Genomic DNA, 23,395 nt, shown 5'->3' with positions numbered 1-23,395 from the left:
ACACAATTAGTGTTTTCCAGTACTACTACTATACTTACTCATCTCACTAGTAGACTATTTCTTTAGTAGCATGAGTAAAGCCAAAAGATTCACTGATAGTATAGTGAACCTAATGCAAATAAAGTAGGACTGATTTTAACCAAATCCAGCACTCAATTTGCTTTTCCCCGCCCCCTTATTAGCATATAATGTAATAACATTTTGGTTCACTAGTCAAGTGTATTTGCATGCTAGTAAACCAAAAAACTCAATGTACATGTACTCTAAATTTGAGGACTAGTAGCACTTAATTATGGTTTAACGTCAAACAACTTTTCATAGTCTTGGCACAAAACACACACACACACACACACACACACACACACACACACACACACACACTGATTATAAAGTCACACTCACACAGAGCAATGTAGGCCCCCCTGCTTCTGGAAATGAGTGAATAACAGAGAGAGAGAGATATATATTAATTTACCACTTCATTTTTCACCGCGTTTTTATTTTATTACTTGTTAAACAAAATAAAACTGGAGGAGAAAAAAAAAGGTAAAATCTGAAAAACAAAATTAAAAAACCAAAAAAATTAAATTTCAAGAAGTATAATAACCCTGACACTCACTCACTCACTCACTCACTCACTCACTCACTCTATTGTATATACCAGAGTTTCTCAAATTGGGGTACCTGTACCCCTAAGGGTACGCAGTGGCACTACAGGGGTACTTAAGAGAGAGAGAGAAGGAAAACTAACAAATGAAAGCATTAAAAATATGGGGTTTTATAATGTTTATTTCTTTGGTTCAAAAATGATAATACTACTAAATATTACCAACACTTCACAAAACGACAATAAAAGCACCAAATAAGACAAAAATACCCTGAATAATAAAAAGAACAGACAACCAACAACAAAATCTGCAAAATGATACTAAAAACACACACAAACAGATAAAAATACTTTTATAATACTATTACCAGTAACACACAAAACGACAACAGAGAGAGAGAGAGAGAGAGAGAGAATTCATGCCCTTTGGCTTTGTGCGGTACTTAAACCCTCTGTGCTCATTGTACCTTGTTTAACATATTAGTAGAGACATGCTCAGTGTAAGGGACAGTGAACTCATATCTGGTTAAGTCAAATGTTTGACTAACAGAGAACAACAATGCCTTATGGGACACAACCTTTGTTGTGTTTGCTGCCGTATGTATGTGTTTGGAGAAGAGAAAGCTGAAGCTGAAAACTGTGGTTGTCACATGAATATGTAACATTCTTTCATGTTATGTAACATCTGTCACGCTCTCAGGTATATGGGCATCACCCAGCTTTACACTAGCAAACTTTATTTCCATCTCTGATGCAGGTTTCTCACATCATCCTCACTCAGCTCTCCCATAAGGCATTGCTTTTGTGTGGGTTTACTCCCAGAAGGATAGCAGTGGACCCAGCTGCTGTCAGACCTTGGGGTTTAATCACATACCGCTGCTGTTTTGCTTTCTTTGGCTCCTCTGGTAGCATTTTTTTTTTTTAATGTATCATGCTGTGGCATGACTGTTTGGATTCAGGGGTTATACAGCTGCAGATGAAAGGGCCGTGAACATGATTCTCGTCTTCTTTGACATTATTGTGCTTCTCTGTGTAGGTATTCCTCAACAGCCATCTTAGCCTCTTTTCTCACTTCTCCTCCTCTGTAACTACACAACTTTTAGCAACACCATCTTAATATGTCTACACGGGGTGTCAAACTCGTTTTAGTTCAGGGGCCAAATATGAACCAGATTGATCTCAAGTTGGCCTTAGGTTTACGATTATTATGCCCTAGTTTGCAATATCAGTTCAATTCACTCAAAAATAAATTCTTGATTTTGTTACATATTTTTGTGTAATTTAAAGGAATTTTGTGGAATTGTGAGAAATTGATTTGTGGAAAAATTTAGTGCTATTTCCACAATTTGCAATTAAAAAATGACTGCATTCATATGATATAAACAAAGGAAAAATGCAAGTCCCTAAAATATTGTGGAGATGTCTACAACTGGATTATTTGGTAATTTACACAGTAATTCATGTCATTTTTTCTTTCTCCTGTGGGCCAAATTGGATGCCCTAAAGGGCCAGATTTGGCCCCCGGGCCTTGAGTTTGACACAGTGTTTCTCAAATAAAGGTATGTGATGGCACTACGGGGGGTACTTAAGAGAGAGAAAGTGGAAAATTAACAAATAAAGTGTCAGTCTTGGTCCCACCCCAGGCATGAGGTGACCGGAAATTATATAAACTATAGAAATAAATCTATTGAGGAGCCACTCAATCAGTGTTTTTCAACCTTGGGTTTGGAACCCCATGTGGGGTCGCCTGAAATTTCTATAAAATTATGTTTCTTTTTTGTTAATTATAACAACACAGTCTTTAACAACTGTATTTCTATACTTTCACTTTGTGAAATACACATATAGTTAAAGTGTGAGCGCAAACATGATCAAAAACAAATTCTACAAAAAAAAATGTCTTTGGGGTCGCCAGAAATTCTTGATATCAAAATGGGGTCACAATCCAAAAAAGGTTGGGAACCACTGCACTAAACACTGTTTCTTTCCACTTTCCACAAAATGAGATTCTTTAAAATGTCTGTTATCACTCGTTCATTCCATCATAAAGTTGTTTTTAAATAGTTTTCTAAGTAATATTTTGCAGTCGGACAAATTTGGATTCAGAAATGGGAGAAAAGGAGGGTACTTGATTCATTATGGTATGAATGCTTCGTTGTGTTCTTGTCACCAGGAAGTGTTGTTTTTAAGAACTATGTGCTGATGCTGTACAGTTGCTTTGCTGACGGCGCTTTAGGATGAACAGTCAATAGATTTTTACAGCTCTTTTCATTCTGTTCATTGTCATTATTGCTCCCCAACCTTTGGCACTATACATTTAAATATCCTCCACTCTGTCTCTCAATACAATGTCATCTGACTGTGTCATGCGATCTTAAAGCTGCTTTTGCAACTCAGATGCACTCAGTGTTACAATTTTTCCAAATGACTCATGAGTGCTGGTTCATTCATGCATCACTTTTGTGAAGTCAGGGAGTTTCAGGGTGAAATTGAATTCCTGTAATAAAACAGCTTAGTCTGTTCAAACACGCCTCACATTCCTCCACACAATATTCAGCACAGCATAAAGCAATAATGTATATCAGATGCCCATTACATGAAGACAGTCACATAGGTACTTCTGTTTTCAGCTGCGTGCGTATTTTCAGTGAAAACTGCAGACAGTCATAACTCAGAGATTGTTGATTGCAGATACTAAAGGGATTGAATATCAAACAGGCTTTTTTTCTGTTTTCAGTTGAGGGTTTTGTTCAGATTAAAAGTATAGATGGAATTATAAATCATTAACATAAACATTATGATGGAGTATTTTGGTCAGTTGAGGAACTCAGGTGGTCAAGAGAATTTCAGCTCTTCTCTGCTATTTTTAATTAACATCTTGTCCGATATCTTCTGTTTCCTGGCTCTACACGCCTTTACTGACAAAAAAAATAGCCTGAGAAGATGAAAATATCTGTGATCCATTGCATACATGAAGTGACCCCATGTAATAGCTTAGCAACTTTAAACGCAGATGCCAGATTGGCGCTCTCAGTTTAGTGTCGTCTGCCATTTGAATGACATTTCAGATGCTACGAAACCACCAGTAAGCCCACTTATCCACTGCAGATATTATCACTGTGCATTAAAATTTGATGCAGATGTTTAAAACTCCAAAACCTAATGGTACAATAATGGGTGAGAAGTTTAGACATGTTCTATTATGCCTTCCAAATATTAGGATCATTTTACTTTAGGTTTAAGCATGTTGCATGTTCTGAGATATTTACAACAGAATGTCTTAGTCTTTTTATTAATGTAGATTTATTAATGATGGCTTAAATTATTTGGTGTTTTCCTCGTAACTCAAAGTGCTCGACAGGAACTAATACTAATTGACAAAATTGTCATACTGATGGAGATGGGCTAAATCCATGGCCACAGCTGCTTCCCTTATAAAGTCTAAAAGAAGTGTGCATGACAATATTTGCGTAACCACCAATTTCATTCATACATTCCAAAATGAAAGATTGGGGAGAATTCACAAGGACACATGAACTCTCTTCCAATCAACCATAATAACTTGAAAATGTCAACTACCAAGAATCTGGTGTTTAATCAAGGTGTCATTATTCTAATCATCACAATAATATAAATGCAAAATGATTCACACATTCAATCTCAAAACACTTTTTTAGGATTTCGGATCTTTTATTTTTTGTTCCTAAAAAGCATTCTCACCGTCTTCCCCAATGGTGGATGATGGCGTTTCTCTGTAAGCATTGTGTTCAGATATCTATACAACTGTCACAACAGTAGATCTTAGCTGTTCTTAATAATGTGCAACACAAAAGTTTACAAAATGGTAAATTGCACCAAGTTGACATACAGTATCTTAGAAATATAGACAAGGCTCTGCACATAGGTTGTCAGGGGGACTTGTGTGCAGAAAACCCATAGCAGCCTTTTGTTTTGTTTTTTTGCCTCTCAAATGCAGTTCATTGTCATGAGAAAAACAAAGTCATTTCATATAAGTTAAAAAGTAAAAAGTCTAAACATGAGCGTAGAACATAAACAAATGCTCTGTAGAATAAAACCTGGATAGATTGCCCAGCTGTACAACCATAGGTGTGTCTTTACTCTGCCTTTTCCTGTGTTGCTTTCAGTCTTTCAGTTTATTTGCATCAGTGCATGTTTGACTTGGAAAAGAGGACACAAGCAAAGGCAGAGCACACTTTAATTTGTCCTGTAGTTCCCAATGCTACTGGTCTTCTCTTTGGTTGGCTGTGCACTCTTTGACCTCATCTTTGAGCTCTGCCAGCTGTTCTGAGTGCTGGGCCAGGGTCCCGTTCACCTGGTCCAAGTAGGATTCAGAGTATTTCTCCAGCTCAGCCCTAATTCTCTCTAGGTGGTCTGCCAGATCGCTCAGGTTACTGCATTGGCCCTCCACATGGCTCATCCTACTGCCAACATTCTTTACCTCCTTCTTAACCTCTATAGCTGTCGAACGGCAGCCATGCAGTTCCCCAGTCAATTGTCTCTTCAAGGTCACAAGCTCTCCTTTGAGCTGAGCCAGCCGTCTCTCCCCAGCTCCAAGCAGGGAAGCTTGGTGACCCACCAGTTTTGTGATGCCATGCACCTGGTTGATGAGCTGGTGCTCTCTCTGGTCCCATGAAGCATTTGCGTGCCCCACTTCACTTGCAATGAAGCTAATGGAGTCTTTGAGACCCTTCAGCGTGCGGTTTACAGAATTGATGTTGACTTTAAGCAGTGTGATCTCTCCCTGGACGAGGCCGTCTGTCTCCTCCTGGGTGATGCGAAACAGTAAGTTCTGAAGGGTGTTGTTCAGATTGTCCAGTTTGTCGGACTGAGAGTCAAGACGGCCTGTCATCTTCTTCTCCATCCCTTCACACTCTTCTTCTACCTCGGAGCCACTAATACCACCTGCTGGTGGGGTAGCAGGTCCACATGAGGAGGTGCAGATAAGTTGTAGATCAATGAGCTGCTTCTGAATTCCATCAAGGTCTCCCTCTACTCTCCGCCTCACTGACTCAATCTCTGTCTCTAGTGCTGGGACCACCTGACCTTCCAGAAGAGCTGGAGCAGTAGCATTGCTCAGCTCTTCCACTGCAACAAACACTCTCTCCTCCAGGGTTTTCAGCTTGTCCTCTAACATGGTCTTAAAGCCATCCAGGCCCCCTGGATATCCTTTCTCGCCACCAAGTCCATCACTAGAAGCATTAAGTTGGGCCTCTATGTCGACAAGTCGAGTTTCAATCAGGGTCTCTATGTGGATGCCTTGATCACTGAGGGCGGTCTGGAGCTGCCTCTGGGACTCTGTTAGACCTTTAACTGACTCCTCAAGCAGCAGCACACGCTGAGACAGACTGTTTACCTGCAAGAACCAAAACTAGTTAGTTACAGGTCTTTCAACAAATTTCAGGCCTACTGTACTCGTAAATCAGTCTTCCCAAGTTAGACCGTACTAAATTATAAATATAAAAAGACACAGATATTTACTGTATCTTTTTTATCAAATGGTCAGTTATACAAAATAATAGCTATAAAACAATTATTTATGTTGTTAGTTCAATATGAATCCAAAACTAGTCTACACTTGAAGGGGAACTGAGTATTTGGATTGATGTCGGAAAGGTAATGATTTCAGTTGTTTTACACTCATGCCATACCTGTCCACAGCAGCTCTCAGTCAATGTTAGACCTTGGATCTGAGCATGCAAAGAGCCTAGTTCCTCCCGGATCCCAGTTTCTCTGCCATCCAACGACTGTTGCATCTGCTCCTGACCGTCCATGTGTTCCTCGTGGCACTGCCTCTGCACCGCCCCAATTCTCTCATCACAGTGGCTCTCCAGGCCTGCAAGTCGGCGCTCAAAGCCATCCAGGATTTCTGCTCTCACAATGTCTAGTTTGGAGTCCAAGATTTCAACCAGATGAGGACTGTCACCAAGACCAGTAAAAGGTCGACCTCCGACCCCATCCAGCAGCCCCTTCAGCTGGTTATCATGACCCAAGACCATACCCTAAGGACAAGTAGAGGAAAGCACAGTAATGTTTACTCTAAGGTTATAAACTGTACCCCACTGTATTTATACTTGACTGTGTAAATGTATCTGCTGTAAGAGTATTATATACCCGAATCTCCTCTAAAATGTGAGTCTTAGCTCGCAGTTCATCCTTTACTTCTGTCACTCTTCCTGCCAGGTCTCCGAAACCATTGAAAGTTTCTGCCCCCTCCACTCCATCAGGAGAACCATCTGGGATTAACCCAAAGCCAACTCTTGAGTCTGGCACCCGGGGAGTATTTGGTAACAAGGACACCAACATTTTATTGGTATCCTCTCGCAGAGAGGTACGCAGCCGCTCCTCAAGGCCAACAACCACTCCGTTAAGAGTGTCCAAGCCTTGAGTGAGTCGACGCAGGTCATCTTCCATACGGTCCAAGCGCTCACCAGTCACTCCTGCAATGCTATTTTTGTTTCCTGCATTTTAAAATAAATTAAAAAAAAAAAATTAGTTTTTGCAAATACTTGGATAAGAAAGTGTGCACAATACATTTATGTATGGAGTTAAAATATGATGTCACCATAGATTTGCTTTCCATTTCCTGCAGGAAGTTGTCCTGATGGGATTGGTCTGTGGTCAGGTACCCCAGGGAATGGTTTGCCTGGTTCTAGCTGGCCAGTCCCTGGTTTCTGCTCCACAGGAGGTCGTGGGCCATGGGGGAATCCCTTCACACCTGGGCGGCGGGGTAAACCTGCACCTTTGAAAGGGGGCAATGCATCAGGCAGTGATGTGGTTCCATCGAAGCAGTTTTCTCCAGAGAAGCCGGGACAACATCTCCACTCCAGTTCGGTCACAGTTTTATATCCCACCTTGTATGTTGGTTTGTGGAATGTCCTGTACCTGAGTAGGGATATGATGAAAACAAATGAGAATTAATCATTACTGTGTTAAGACTTTCATGTGAAGGAGGTGCAGAGCAGAGATAGGCTTGTGAGATTAAGATTGGAAGCTTAAAATAAAGCATGTTCCAGAGTCAGCATCTAATTTTGAGGCACACTATCATTTACCCTTAAGAGGTTTTTAAATTATGCTGATCTACATCCTTGCATAGCAGTTTTAGGAGCATATTGCATCTGTACAAAGGCTCAGTGTTAAGGGAAATAGAGAGGGCAGCTAAACTTGAATGATGCCCAAGTAAATCAATCATCCAATTACAAGACATCACAATGCCAAATAGATGTTCTGCCTTATGCCTATCTATCAGGACTTGAAGGCTACCCCAAAACCACTAGAGGGCAACATTGACACAGAGTAGACGTTAGGCTACAGAGTCCTCTTTACTTCATACAAGGGTAGACAAGGTAGGCTTTTGAAAATCCTATAAAACTTAACATATAATGCTTTGTAAATGTTTTAAAAATCAACTTACACAAGAACAGGACATTTCTGGCCCCAGATGCACTTGGTCGTGTATTCAGCCTTGACATAGGTTGCCACTCCATCTTGCATGATACATGAGACGTTCCTCTGAACCACGAAGGCACAATGGTTTCTGTAACAGCAGAAGAGCATTACAGTTTAACACCTTGATGCACTTAATTACATGTAAAATAGTTTATAACACACTAAATATTTGATCATACTCCACTTCGTCATGTCGAGTATAACCTTCATTTTGCTTTGTGCTGTGTTTATTTGCTCAGCATTTAAAGTCAGATTACATCAAATCTGCTGAATATAAATTACCGTTCTCTCATGGGATGCTGCTGAATATGTGTGGTGGACTCTAATATGGCAAGACAGTTTTTCTGGCAATTATGTATTATGTATAATATACTTTGTATTTTTGTGAAAGGGTATTTCATTGTAAATTAATGATGCTTTTAAATTAAATAGGATAGAGAAAGATCTTTCTTTGAGTGGTGAAAAACCTCCCTGTGACAAAACAGGGATGCCAAAAGAGCTATGGAATAAATTAATTTTAACTGAACTACAATCTGGATAGGCTGCTAGATAAACTTAGAATTTCCAGTTATATATATATATATATATATATATATATATATATATATATATATATATAGCGTAATTTAAAAAGGGTTTCATTAATTTCTATTGACATATTTTTAATGTTTTACTGGATAATCAAGCTAGGGTTTGAATGCTTCAAGAATCTCAATCGTAGTATTGTTCAGTGGGATTTCTTGGAGCTCTTAGTGTATGACGATGAAGTTGGACCTTCATTACCACACCCCTCACTCGCTTTACTGCCAGTGCAGCTATAGCAACTGCTATTGTTTCCTTGGCCTCCGTGCAACACAGGAAATGATGAACTGTGCACTTTAAGGCTGAATATGAAGCTTTTCCCACATCCAACAGGGAGTATTTAGCAACACTTGTTACTTAATGTTGCTCTGCAGCTGCTTTGGGACAAATAGAAATATTTGGAGGTAGTAGAGAGGGACACAGTGTCAGGGAGAAGTATTCATGCCAAGTTACCAGGTTCAGGAGAACCATAACAAACTATAACAGTGCTAAAGCATCCTGTAAACTATTGGTCAAGTTAACTGCATTTGTCCAAGTGCACACTGTGTCACAGATCTCCTTGTGTTGACGTACATTAACTGAGGGAGAAGGAAAGGAGTCGAGTTCAAGATGGTTGTAGTCCTGCTACCAGGTCGTGTGTTTATGGACGTACCAGTTCAATAAATCCTAGCTGACGTGGTATGATGGAGGCTCTTGAAGCACTTAAAACTCACACATGCAATATAATGCTCACTGCGGATGACTTGCCCCCCGCAGGAATACAAAAACAAGGAAGTTTAGCTGGGAGCATGTATCAGATGTTATTTGGTGCATAAAATACATGCTGCAGGAACAATCTGACAGCAGAGCTCTTGCTGCATCATTATTTCTGGTACATGTTCTTTTCCCATGAAAATTTCATACAAATAGCCTAACTTATGTCACATTTCAAATCTGCTAGTAATTTGCATTCATGCTGTTTCTCTCCTACCCCACCTGCAGTCTGGTTTCTTTAATAACCCTGAGGGAACACAACGCTGATCCCTCCATGTGCTGTCTTCTGCTGCTCAACGAAATCCGGAGAGATTACTGACGCCAAAATAAATTAAGTCTTCTAAACATGTGAGGCCACTAGTCCAAATGTATTGGTACAAGATCACAATCACGTGGGGTGTTAACGAAGATACCAGAAGTTGAGAGAAATGAGTGTAATCAGAAAACAACAGCATGAGTGCAGTGAATGAGTTTGCAGAGTTTTAGGTGTCCAGATTTGGTTCCCAAGGTTATTTAGTAGATTTATTGATTCAATTATGAAGGCCAGTGACTTTATTTACTTGAGTAACGTGATGAAAAATTTAAGGCATCCTCAATGTGTGAGTTTAAAAGAGCAGAGCGCAAGCTTGTTAAGTGCTATATTAACTCATCTATTATGTCAGCAGCAAGATTTCAATTGCAGTTGTTATTGTACCACACTTGAAATGGTAAAATCCAGCACACCTTTCCCATTCTTAGCACCCTGTGCCAACACTTTTCTGGCAACCTGTTGCAACTTTCTATGAAAGGAACTGACTGCAGGAAAGAGCTGTTAAGCAAAGAGTGGCTGACTGACTGTGGACAGGGAGCACAACACAGGGCCAAAAATAGGCTTTGCAATGATGAAAATGAACTGTAGCCACCTGCTACAGCTTTGTAGCTGATTTTATTAACAGAAACAACTAACTGCATCCAGCAAACCATAATAACGTCATCTAGTTGCGGATATTAACAAAGGCATCAACTGGAATCATAAGAGTGCTTAAAGTACGGGGGCTAAATGGACTAGTTGGTGGTGCAATGGTGAGCATTAGCTCATTGCAATGTTGGTTTAAATCTGACCGGTTATCACATTATTAACTTTATGTTTTTGCACTGTGATAGGCTAGTCCAGGGTAGGTGGCTATATAACATTAGGGGTGTTGAAAAAAATTGATTCGGCAATATATCGCGATATTAAGTCGTACAATTCTCAGATCGATTCTAAATGCATCCATATCGATTTTTTTTTTTTTAACCAGGAAAGTCTTTTCCACTGCAGGAGACATTGTAACTGCACAAAGAAGTACGCTGAAACCTGGGCATATTGAACAGCTTGTGTTTTTTTAATAAAATCTAAAAAGAAAGTACTAACTTTCTGCATTTATTTGTTGTTCTAGGCATACCTCAGTTAAGTTGCATTAAAGTCATGTTGCACTAAAGTCAAAGTTAGTTTAAAAGCCACAGGCAGATTGTATGGTATTTTTTTTTTATTTTTAAGTTGTTGGCACATGGCATGTTAAAGTCAATGTTTTGAGTGTAAAATATGCCAATAAAATACATTTCATAAATAATGTTCTCACATTTACAGATTAGTTGTTTCCTAAGTCATATATAAAAACAAATCGCAATAATCACCTTATACTTTAATATCGGGATATATTGTATCGTATCGTGACCTATGTATCGGGATACGTATCTTATCGCCAGATGCCAGGCAATACACACCCCTTTATAACATGAATTGTCAGCTGTACTTAGCAACAGGGGTTGGGGCAACAACAAGTTATCTCCCCCACAATTTAACAAAAGTGTTTTTATAGGACAAAAGTTTAAGATGCGATCAACAATTTTAGAAAGCTAGCATGATTTGAGGTAGCACGCCTCCACAAGCTTGAACGCGCATTTAATATAAAAATATCAGGTCACACTTGACTTGAAGTTTTTTTACAAAAAGGCTGACATTACGCTGTCATTATTATGACACCTATCATTAGCATGAATAAGATGTCATGAAGGCTGTCATTAAGTGTCGTTCTTAGGGACAAGCGAGTACAGCATTGCCTGTATTTGCTAACCATATGAATTATCTGTATATGTATCTGTACTCAGAGTGGGCAGGGCCTAACCCAAAAGTGGGTGGAATTTAAGCCGGAAGTGGGTCGTGTTGTCTTAAAATGGGTGGGGCGTTTACCGGTATGTTATTTGAAGCATGCAATTGATATGGGTTGACCATAAATTGTTTTATTTATTTCTGATTAGAAAACTGTTTACAGGACAGCATCAGCATTTAGCTTCAGATTAATGGTTTTGATCACAATGGCAAACAAACTTTTAACAGAACAAGTTGCGGTTGCAAGTGTCAGACACTCAGTGAAGTCAAAAAAACTGGTTAGAGCACAGCTGACGGTTAAAAAAAAGAAGAAAAAAAAATCTCCAACAGGCAGAGATGCAACGTCCGTCGCATTCTACCAAGCACTATGTCTGAACGAACCCACGTTTACCAGAACTCTACTGTTTAATACTGTAAGTAAGTACAAACCGAAGTAAAAACAAACCTGAAGCTGAACAAACCCTAAACGTTAACGGAAAAGACCCGCAAACCTGAGTGACTGAGCAAAGACAGAGCTATCAGTGAGTGAGCATGCAGAGCGGAGCTGCTGCGGGACACAATCAGACATCATCACATTTACCCTAACCTTAACCTTACCTAACCTAAACCGAAAACTAACCCCTAATCTTAAACCTAACCCTTCCTAACCCCACTAGATCCCTCTACTTAACCCAAGAAATGCCAACATAGCTCCAAAGGTGTCATAATTTACCGAATGACACTTAATGACAGATTTCATGACACCTTATTCATGCTAATGACAGCGTAATGTCTGCCTGAGGCAAATGATGGTCACATCAATGACTGATTTTGTGGGTGGAGGACCAGAGGGACCTAAAAACAGACAAAGAAGAGTAAGATCAAACCAGTTCAATAGTCTACAGTTGGGGTTTCTACTTGTTTGAGTTGTCACCTTGCAAATAGTCACCAGTTTTAGAGAATTGCACATAACTCTTCTATCTTCTGTAATGATGGATGATGGCATTTATTAGATTTCGGTGTGTTGATTAAAAACTAACAGAGTATTAGATTTTTATTGTATACAACAGCCTCACAGGTGACTGCATATGTGGTACAAAGCTCGATAATATTTCTAATTTTCAGTAGGAACAACAAATTTAATATAAGCCAGTCAAAATTTTAAATCGAAAGGACTTGGGAGGAAAATTTCCTTGCAAAAAAAATAACATCATTAAATATTTTAGATGATATTCCAAACATATCAATATTAATAAAAATCATCTTGTGTATTTGAAATCAGTGAAGGAGAACAGAAAAGTTAACACCCACACACTGATTTAAAAAGAATGAACTCCAGTTGATGCACACATCGCTGGACCAGCCAGTCCCAAATTAAAATGAAATAAAACTCATATTGCATCCCATTTCATTTTGTCGAAACCATTTCACACAACATTGTCTTTCTATTGGTTACTATAGCCTACCATTTAGTTTGATTGATTGTGTCTCTCGATTCCCAACGGGAGAAAATGCTTGATATCGGGTTGTATTGTTAATCATTATTGATATTTCTTAAAATAATAAAATAAAATAGAGAATAGCCACCATTTAATGATCTGAGTACATTTGGAATTTTGTTCTTTTTTAAAATCTTCTTTAGTCTCTTCTGTTTTGTCTAAGGCAAACTCTTGCCTTGCTTGTTTTGGCACTGAAGGCTTCAACATTCTCATTATTAACCAACCTCGTACCTGCAGGGGTCCCTGACTGTTTGAACTGAGCACAGTGCTGTCAGCCTCGGCCGATTTATGACATGAGTAGGCTGGATAGAACGCCATCCATTCACTAATAGTACTTTTAACAAGCATGTCTATCAGCTGACACTATCCTCCAGGGGCGGTCTATTTTCATATACTCTTTTAACAATGACTATTTCAGGCTGACAGCCAGTGTTAAAGGCCCCACAGTATGTGGCTCTTGTGTCTGTAACAAGTTCAAAGGATGACTCGATATCCCCAGCATTAAAACTACAGGGAAGCACAGGTATTATACACTGCGAAAAAAATTAAGGGAACACTTTAGCAACGCATCAATGAAACAGTTGAAAACCTCTATTTATTGCATAGTGGAATGTTTTGACAACACCATAACATAAGATCAATCAATGGAAATCAAATGTATCATTCCATGGAAGTCTGGGTTCAACATCTGATCACAGGCTGATCCAACAATTCTCTGTGTGTGTGTGTGTGTGTCTTTATGCACTCCCTACAACGCCTGGACATGCTCCTGATGAGACAACAGGCTTTTTCCTCAGGGATCTCCTTCCAGACCTGGATCAAAGCATCAGTAAACTCCTGGACAGTCCATGGTGTGACGTGCTGTTGGTGCATGAAACGAGACACGATGTCCCAGATGTGCTGGATTAGATTCAGCACTTCTGGGACAAGTGGGCAAGCCATTCCAAAGCATCAATGCCTTCATCATGCAGGAACTGCTGACAAACTCAAGCAACATGAGGCCTAGCATTATTATCCATCAGAACAAACCCAGGGCCCATCTGTGGATCTCATCCTGGTACCTAATGGTTGCATAAAACATCATACTGCTCACACTGCTTCACACCATTTACACTGATGTCCACCCCACATATCAATATGTGCGACCAGTACACGACAAAACCTTGTCTGTAGTGGTAGCATTTCCGAGCATGGAGGATGCCGCAAGACGTTTCATGTTAACCTAACCACTAGGAACGAGCGTATCATAGTGTATCATGTTTTTCCTGCAGTCTGTGCCTTCTCTTCGCCCTCCGCTCTCTTTTCTGTTTCAGGTGTCTTGATGCTGGAGCTGGCGGTTCCTGATCGATGGCTCGCGGCTCAACTAGTCTGGAACACCTGGATGGACTGATCAATGGTTTGTGGCTCAACTAGTCTTTCTTTCTTACTATGGACTCTATATTTTTTGTTAAGCGCTTTGAGATGACTTTGTTGTAATTTGCGCTATATAAATAAAGTTGAATTGAATTGAATTGAATCAGGGTACCCACTGCCAAACTTGTCATAATGGAGGATGTTGCAGGTTGAAGAACATTCTCCATGGTGTCTCCAGACTGTTTGATCCTGCTCTCATCCGTGAAGAGCACGGGGCGCCAATGGTGAAGCTGCCAATCTTGGTGTTCTCTGGCAAATGCCAGTCACCATGTACAGCATTGAGCTGTCATTACAGGTCCCACTTGTGGTCATTGGACCTTCATGCCACCATTATGGCATCTGTTTCTAACAGAAACATGGTTATTGGTGGTCTGATGGAGGTCATTTTATAGGGCTCCAGATAGTGGCCCTGCTAATGGGTTGTTGTCCTCCTACGGCCCCTCCCCCTGTCTCCTGGTATCTCCGCCATACCCTTGACACTGTGCTGACAGACACAGCAAACCTTTTGGCCACAGTGTTCACTGAGTAACTTCTGTGGGTTGTAGACTCTGTCTCATGCTACTGCTAATAGTGTGGTGAGGGCAAAGACAAAATGCAAAAGTGACCAAAAATCAACCAGAAAGGATGAGAACAGAGAGATGTGGGCACCACCACCAGAACATTTTCTTTATAGGGGGTCTTGCTATGGTTGTCTTGTCTCTCATTTCTACGTCATTTCCACCAGAAGTGTGATTGACTAAGTTACATTGGGCTGTTTGTGTTCCCTTTATACTTCTTGAGCTGCGTAGATTCAGAGTAAATGTATAGATCAGTACGTTGCATTCATTACAAGGAAGTTAAATCTGTGAACACAAACAGATAAGTTGGACTTGCTGGTGATGTTTTCTCTGCAGAGTTTGCATGTTTTCTCTGAATGCCCGTAGGATAAATCCGATTCCCTACAAAAACATGTAGGCTATGCTAGATTCATTGAAGTGTGCACGTGTGGCTGTGAATGTGTCTGAGATATACTAAAGTACAGTCCAGGCAGTAATCCGCCTTGCACTATAATCCATCTGAGATATGCTCAACAACTCTGTGCAGAAGATGAATGAATGATTGTTTGTGTTGTTGCAAATTAGGAGGCTCAAATGCGGGTAGCAGAATAACACATTTTATCCTCTTTTTAAAAGCACTTAATCTTCTTTGAATGCTGTGCTTGCGGGAAAAAAAAGTTTTCTGAGATTTGTCAAAACCTTTGTGCTGGATGACCTTGTGGATTTTTAGGAAAAATGGGGATGTCCATATATTTTGACCTACTGTATTGTTATTAATGTGGATTTAAATGTCTTACATGTTTATCTGATAAAGGAGGAGCAAACTGAACAGGGGTTGTTCTGACATTGTGATTCTCTGAGGCCTTCAGAATAAAGGTTTGAAAAGTCGTTGACAAAAAGAATCGACATGACATAATGTAGAAATCTAACTTCAACTGTAGTTGATGTGAATAATAATTAATTATGATAGAATTTCCAAGACGTCAGCACGGTCTCTGCCGGTCTAGGCTGACCTGTTTATTATTATTATTATTATTATTATTATTATTATTGTAATTATGTGCATCTTTAAAGTGTCAATGATCATGGTACCATGATCGGGATCATTGATCCATGTTCATATTCATCTTCCAATGCAATCCCCGGCATACACTATGTTCTGACTAACAATCCACTTCAAAAACATCTGACTGCTCAAATTTTGCATAATTAATGAAGGTGTGCGGGGGTAGCTCAGATAAAGGTTTCCAAAGTAATTTTTGGAAATACAGGTCAGATGGTCAACCACCATAATGCAAGCTAACACGATGAGCTAAAGTCGTTTATTATTTCAAAAACACAATGGAGTTTCCATAAGTGTATTCAAACTTAACTCTCTTGGCAGTGATGAACGTGCCTGTATAAAACATTTCTATTGAGAAACCTCTAAACGCTGTAATAGTTGTTGCCCCCACATGTTCATTCCTAAGTCAGATTGTGTAGAAGTAATGCTTTAAACCACATGTGTCAAACTCAAGTATTTTCTGGCTCACAGGAAGATTTTGTTCAAAGTAAATATTACAGCAAAAAAAACATGACTCTGTAAATCACCATAAACAGGAAGTTGTATATATCTGATGTCATTACAACTCTACTAAAATATGATGCCGCTTGCAGTAGCTACTACATTATTTGCAGTAATATTAATCACTATTTTTTAGGCCGGGCTATCGGACTCAAAACATCACTCACTTTGTTCTTGTTGTTCTTTTTTTTATTGTTCATGTTGTGTAAATTAAAATCTCTACTCCTCTGTTATTCAAGAACGGATCGGGCTGAAATTTGGTACGTATAATCTATGGATGCCAAAATATAAATGGGAAACATTACCCCGTACGTGTCACAGGGGCGCCAGTGGGGCCCCAGTTTTCAAATGACTACTCCTCTGTTAGTTCTTGTTAGATTGGAATGCAGTTTGGTATGAATACTCTAAATGAATATGATGAGACGCTTGGAGCCCTTTTTTTTAAATGGGTCCCGGGGCCCATCCCTCATTTCCGGTAATTTCCAAATTTATGGCCACAAAGTTGTGTGATATATCGTTTCAAAGGTAATTGATTGATTGATTGATTGATTATACTTTATTAATCCCCCGAGAAATTCAGTTTCAGTTACATCCCGACCAAGAAACATGAAGGACAATAACAAATCACATGGGGGACTGGTACGGGAGTACTGGGGAGCAGCTAGCATGAGCAGCACTCCGTTTCTTAGATGCGAAATATGAAACAATGGGTAGGAAGAAGAGGTAAATAAAGGCCTCCTACTGCCAACCGCTGGGAAGGAGATTAAACGTAGATTACGATTATGCCTCGCACAATTCGATTAGGGCCCCTTTTTTTGGTAATTTCCATTAAAGTTGTTTTCTCATTTGTTTGTGAGTCAAATATTACAACGGTTGGTTGTACCAAATCATTGACACATACCAATATATGAATGGGACCCATTACTCTGTATGTGACACGGGGGCGCCAGCGGGCCCCATTTTTCAAATGACTACTCCTCTGTTAATGCTCGTTGAATCGGGCTGTTTTTTGACATGGACATTCTATGAGGAGATGTCAAGAGCCGCTCTGAGACATTTTTGGGATGGGGGCCCAGAGGCCCACCCCCTTTTTTGGTGATTTTTAAATGTATTTGAACATAGTCGTGTGATTTATCATTTCAAAGGCAATTCAACAAACATCACAATTTTACGTTGCACAATTTCATTTGTTTTTTGTTGGAACCAAGTCTGAATTTTCGGGAACGTGGTACGTGCTATTTGGCGCGGAGACGTTCCGCGGGCCCGGTTGTAGTTCATCAGATCTTGTTTTCTAAACCCCAGAAAGTTTTTTGTAATTTATCCTATAGATGTCTGGCAAATTGCATGACATTTTAGAAAAAATGAGTTGCAACTTTCGCAATATTGTAAGTGACCCACAGTATTTCTTACTGAACTTTTTTTTTTTTTCCTTCACAAAAACATGGATTTTTTTGGTCTGGCCCACTTGAGATCAAACTAGGTTGTACGTGGCCCTTGAACTAAGATAAAATGGATACCCTTACCTTAGCTTTCTAAATTTTTCTATACGCTAAAGCTACAAAAACAGCTAAACATGTTTATAATGCTAGCTGGACAAGAATAATAATAATGAGATAGTGATGCTTGATAGCATCACTATCTCAAACATTCTCAGTCATTCTGTGTCGTTCTGTGTCTGTCGTATGTGTTGGTTCTGTAAAGCACTGGCAGCAGTTCTTGGGTGTACTTTGACTTTCAAAGCTGAGTCTGGTCTTTGTTGACCCTTAGCAGGAGACTGACTCCCAGCTCGCCCTCCTCTGGACACCCAACACAAATGTACAACAGTTGCACATGACCTTTTAACCTCTGGTAGCATACTGACCTTTGGCCCTTGAACTCTGTCTCATACATCACAGAATAGTCCTCTGATGTGTCTCTAATTCTATTAATTAAGACATGGTCTTTTCCGAGGTCCTGATTGATTACAAACTAAATACTCATTTAGAGAAGAAATTGGAAATTCTTTATGAACAAACAGAACTTATATGAATCATGGTAAACTAAACCAAGGGAGATGAAGACTACCATTTTTACAACGTGAATCCACTAAAGTCCTATTTTCACACCTTCTACATTCTGGTTTATGAATGAAAGTATTCTTGAAGAACATGAGAAACAAAATGGCATTACTATAACACCTTGAAATCCTATTTATTTGATTTATAAATTGTCTTGGTGCCAACACCTTGGAATGAAAACACTCTCCATGAAATGTGAACCCACAAGCCACAGAGAAACTAAAACCACTCCTCAATAAAGCTGTGACAGGTACGGTTGTAACTGTCCAAGACGTCACACAGAGTGACAAAAGGGCCATATATTTACTGACAGCGGCAACCAGACGCAGTGAATGAAAGTCAAGCATGGAATCATTTAATCATAAATACAAAAATTCAGTGAGGCATCAACAGCTGGGAAACTATTAAAGTCACGCACAAGGAGCAAGAGATTGGAAAGAGACTTTATAAGCTGTGCTAACAAATTCCTTCAGAAAACATGCATGAAAACACATAAATTCATTTGAATGTAAGCACGCTCTTGGCTGACAAATATTTATAGGCACATTGTAGCATGTGTTATTTTTAAGTGTCTATTTTCACTGGACAACTGAGCTCGTATATCTGCAGCCTTGGTCTGAGGCTGACACTTCCCCAGGGGCTTCTGTGTCCAGGATGGGTCAGCACCTCTTGGGTAAACATTATATTTGGACTCACTGCACAAGCTAAGAAGCCTCACAGCTACCAGAAACAACAGTCACTGTCCGTCAATGTTGGCCAGTTAGTAACAGGCAAAGTTATTAGATGTTCAACAAAGGGTTTTTTAGGCCAAGATATATGCTTGGAATTCAATTTTTCATATCAATTTTAAGAAATGGTATTAAAATCACAAGGTAAATATTTGTGTATATTGGCAATTTTTCTTCAACTGCAACACAATTGAAGTAATGAATCATTGCCAAGTCAAGCATAAATTTCCTGTCTTTTTAACTCGTTTAAACCCACCTGTAAAAATTTCTAGAAAGAGGAATGCTGATATTCTGATGCAAACAATAATTATGACTTTGACTGAAATCATGGATAATCAGTCGCTCCAGGATTTTGCAATGTTGCGATCGCAACTATTATAGCAAAATCAAACAAACTCCGCAAAATCAGTGCGGCAATGCAATATTTCCAAAAGCCCGCAACTTTCCTGCAACTTCGATGAAAAAAACCATAAACATGTGGCCGCTTATTGTTATTTTTTGGCATTTTAGCACTTGTACTATGGGCTTTGCGCCAAAAAATGTATACGTAGATGCTGCATCGACTGCTGCCCCCCAATAGAGCGGTGCGTCTATGTATATTATGTCTATGCTTTGCGCTGCTTACAATGAACCTACGAAGAAGAAAATGCCCACGTCACATCCTGTTTTCAACCAGTGCTGGGACAAAGCGCTCAATGGAGTCATACCTTGCATTTGCTTACAAAAATATCGGCTAAGGACCGTGCAAAACAGTACCCAACGTTGCTTCATAAGAGTGGAGGTAAACTTTTTTTGTTCAAAATGCAATGTTATCATTGAGCAAAAGCGGAAGTCGTCTATAAATAAGCATTTTGCTTCTGCAAAGCACGTCAAGAGAATGCAAGCACATAATATCATTACATACAGTATGTTCATTAATGCTTTTTTTTTATGCCTAAAGATATGTCTTCATGACACTTTAAGATTCCTTTAGTTCAATATTGTTTATTGACTTGCTCTTCTGATGATCATTTTGATTAAAAACTTTTGCATTCAGGGTATGCTCAGTGTATAAGCCAAAAAAAATTGTGTTGGTGTTTGCTTTCCAACAATAAAGCACATTTTTTCTGGAACATGTCTGCTCAATATGTATTTATAATTGGTAGAAATAATTAACCAACTTTTTACCGCAATTTTTGGAAAAATGGCCCGCGAAATCAGGCATTTCAGCCAGCAACAATCACAAAAAATGCCTGCGAAATCCTGGTGGGACTGGATAATATTAAATATAATCTAAATATTAAACCTAGAGGCTTGGAAATGTTGTATATGGAAACATGATGACAGAGACAAGAGAGAAAATGAAATTCCTTCCCATTGTCCATCTCATTCATTAGAGCTAATTTTGGCATGGCCAATTATGGAAATGTAGCACTTAAATAAGTGTTTGCTAAACTGAAATCATTCTCAGAATTGTTAGAACTGCATGTATTGTAAAGCCTGTTTTGTTTGACTGTAGTGGTACCTCCCCGCCAGCGGGTGGCGCTGGAGAGCAAGGAGATGCACTAATACAGTGGGAGAGTGAGAAACAAAAAACGGAGCCTTGACGGCAGTGAAGATGTGTTTCTTTCTGAGGGAATAAAAAGCTCATTTTGACAACTACATCAACGTGTCCGGGAATGATGTAACAGAAACATCTCTGGAATTTCACTCAAAAACTCTGTTGATGAATCCTGGCAACTCACTTGGGTTACATTACACTACAAAACCTCATGTTATTCCATAGTTTTTACTCTATTCCATCTGTTCCTGTGCATCCCATAGCAAAACTAATCCAATCTGGATGATTATTTCTGTTGCTTCTCTTGCATATCTATCATCACATTTTAGTCGTCCTGCAATATTTGGACACACTTAACTTCTGCAGCAACAATGATAAAATTACAATTTACTTTCCTTAATTGGCATTCCATCTTTAAAGAGTCATCTTAATGTTCAAGATCATCTTGGCTGATTTTAGCCACACCCTTCTTTGACGAATGCCCAACTGTACTGTCAGTTTTACCTCTAATGTGACCCCCACCACCACATTTTGCCTGTGATCAATACCACTGCCATCAACTCAGCACCCACCACTGCACCACAAAGGCCACAATGATGGCTCTGTTTGTGAGATGCAGCATGTCGTTGTTGCTCTACAATGTTTTCTGCAGCTGCAGATGGTTTTAGGTGTGAACCAGAGACAAATGGGCTGAAAATGAGTAAGACAGAAAATAAGTGTCAATTCTGGGATACTTTACAAGCTGATTCTCTAACTGAAACCACATTTCTGCATCCCACTGTTGACATGGGTTTCTGTGGGGAAATAGTATGAGGTGGGCCCTGCTTCAATTCAAATTATTTGGAATGCTTTAAGAAATCATTGCTCTCGCCCCAAAAATGGGGAATAAAACATCAGTGAAGCATGTGGAGATGACATGTCCAAAACAGAGCACTTACTTGTGACGGGTTATGGGCTTGGTTGATGAGGGTTGAGGGTTGAATCCAGCCTTGTAGAGGTTGTATCTGTTTCCATAGAAAGGATTGACATGACCTCCATAGAAAGTTCCTTTACTGTTCACCTCAGAGAGCAACACTTCCAGGAGAAGCAAGTGTGCAATAAGTTTACACAGCTTGGTCCACATTGTTTAATTCTTTTTTTCTTTTTCAAAGTCTTTTAAAAGTTACGAGTAATTCCAGAGAGTCAAACGTGCAACTGCCTGCTGAGTAACACCAACTAAACCTGTGGTAGTTCCTTGGTGTGTGGAGTTGGTCCTCAGTGCACATGAAGTCTTGTTTTCCTCAGTGGGCCCTGAAGGTGACATGGAGACCATACAGCTGTATCATCTGCAGCATCTTGTCCTGCACACCTTCAGCTTGCACACTAACCAAAATCTGAGCACATCTGATAGAGCAGAGGGAAAACCAGTGAAGCTGGAGAGGGAGGGGAGAGAAGAGGGCAAGGAAAACAGCACAAAGGTGTGTTGTAGGAGGGGAAAGGAGAAGGAGGAGAGAGAGAGAGAGAGAGAGAGAGAGAGAGAGAGAGCAGAACAGAGGAAAGACCAAGAGAAAGGAAGCATGAGTGTCTTTCTTAGAAGGTTTGAACTCCAGAGACACATATGTGTGTGTGCTAACAAGGCTGAATTCTTCAAGTATTTCTGTGCACTGCATAAGTAAGTGTGTGTGTGTGTGTGTGCGTGTGTGTGTGTGTGTGTTCATGCGTGTGTGCATTAGAAGCAGTGCACTGGTCTGCTGTCTCCGAGGGGGCAGACACACACACTGAATGTATTTGCATATCCCACCCCAACTGTGCCCGAGCTGCTCTGCACAGGGGGTAAAGAGGGGAACCTCCTGCTTATGGGAATTTAGTGAATAGTTTTCTCTTTTTCAAATATGTGCAGATCTGCATATGAAGACACAGATTCAAAACAGAATTTAAAAGGGGGGGGAAAAACTTTTGCTTTAATTTAGTTTTAACTGTTTTCATCATCCTTTTATTCATTGCTCTTTCTGGCTCAAACAATGTGAGGATTTTTTTCCTAAATCCTTTTAATGATTTCATTTCCTCGAGCTTTTTTTTTCTTTCTCCATCTGCTATGGAAGCAGCAGTGCATCAAAGCACCATGTGGACGTCTGTGACTGCAAGCTGCTCAGATGTTGTAGTGCTGGACATAATAGACCTCCTCTTTGCCACAAAATGGTCACTACATTTACTAAATATCCAGACCAGAGAATCAAAGATAAACTCTACCCTTCACTGATTTCTTTCTGCAGTGGGTTTTTCAGTGCATTCAAGTGTGTTCATTTTGCAGAATAAGCCAGTATCAGTGTTTGATCATCATCTGAGTGGGTGTTGGTTCAGCCAAAATATGTTTCCATTAATCTTTGCCACAATGAAGACTAGTGTTTCCAGTTAATAGATTTCTTCCACCTAAAAGAATCTGACATGTCTCACACACATTTTCACAATCAAACTATAGAGCAGATTATTTTGTGGCAAAATATAGTTTTCAGGGTGTTTGTGAGGTGTTAGGTTAGCCTTAAAGGCTAAATGTTCAAGC

At 39.7% G+C, this 23,395-nt stretch overlaps 1 protein-coding gene across 1 annotated transcript; it reads right to left on the bottom strand.

Moving 5' to 3' along the window:
* Positions 1-4,217: 4,217 nt before the first annotated feature.
* On the bottom strand, positions 4,218-22,522 carry emilin3b (elastin microfibril interfacer 3b). Its single transcript, XM_028453095.1, has 6 exons — positions 21,795-22,522; positions 8,040-8,162; positions 7,191-7,510; positions 6,740-7,086; positions 6,277-6,627; positions 4,218-5,981 (listed from the first exon to the last, which is right to left on the bottom strand). The coding sequence occupies exons 1-6, from the start codon at positions 21,977-21,979 to the stop codon at positions 4,848-4,850; spliced, it is 2,460 nt and encodes an 819-aa protein (XP_028308896.1). The 5' UTR covers positions 21,980-22,522; the 3' UTR covers positions 4,218-4,847.
* Positions 22,523-23,395: the final 873 nt, after the last annotated feature.

Source organism: Gouania willdenowi, chromosome 7 (genome assembly GCF_900634775.1).
Source record: "Gouania willdenowi chromosome 7, fGouWil2.1, whole genome shotgun sequence".
NCBI classification, from domain to species: domain Eukaryota; kingdom Metazoa; phylum Chordata; class Actinopteri; order Blenniiformes; family Gobiesocidae; genus Gouania; species Gouania willdenowi.
This window is presented reverse-complemented; position numbering and strand designations above follow the sequence as displayed.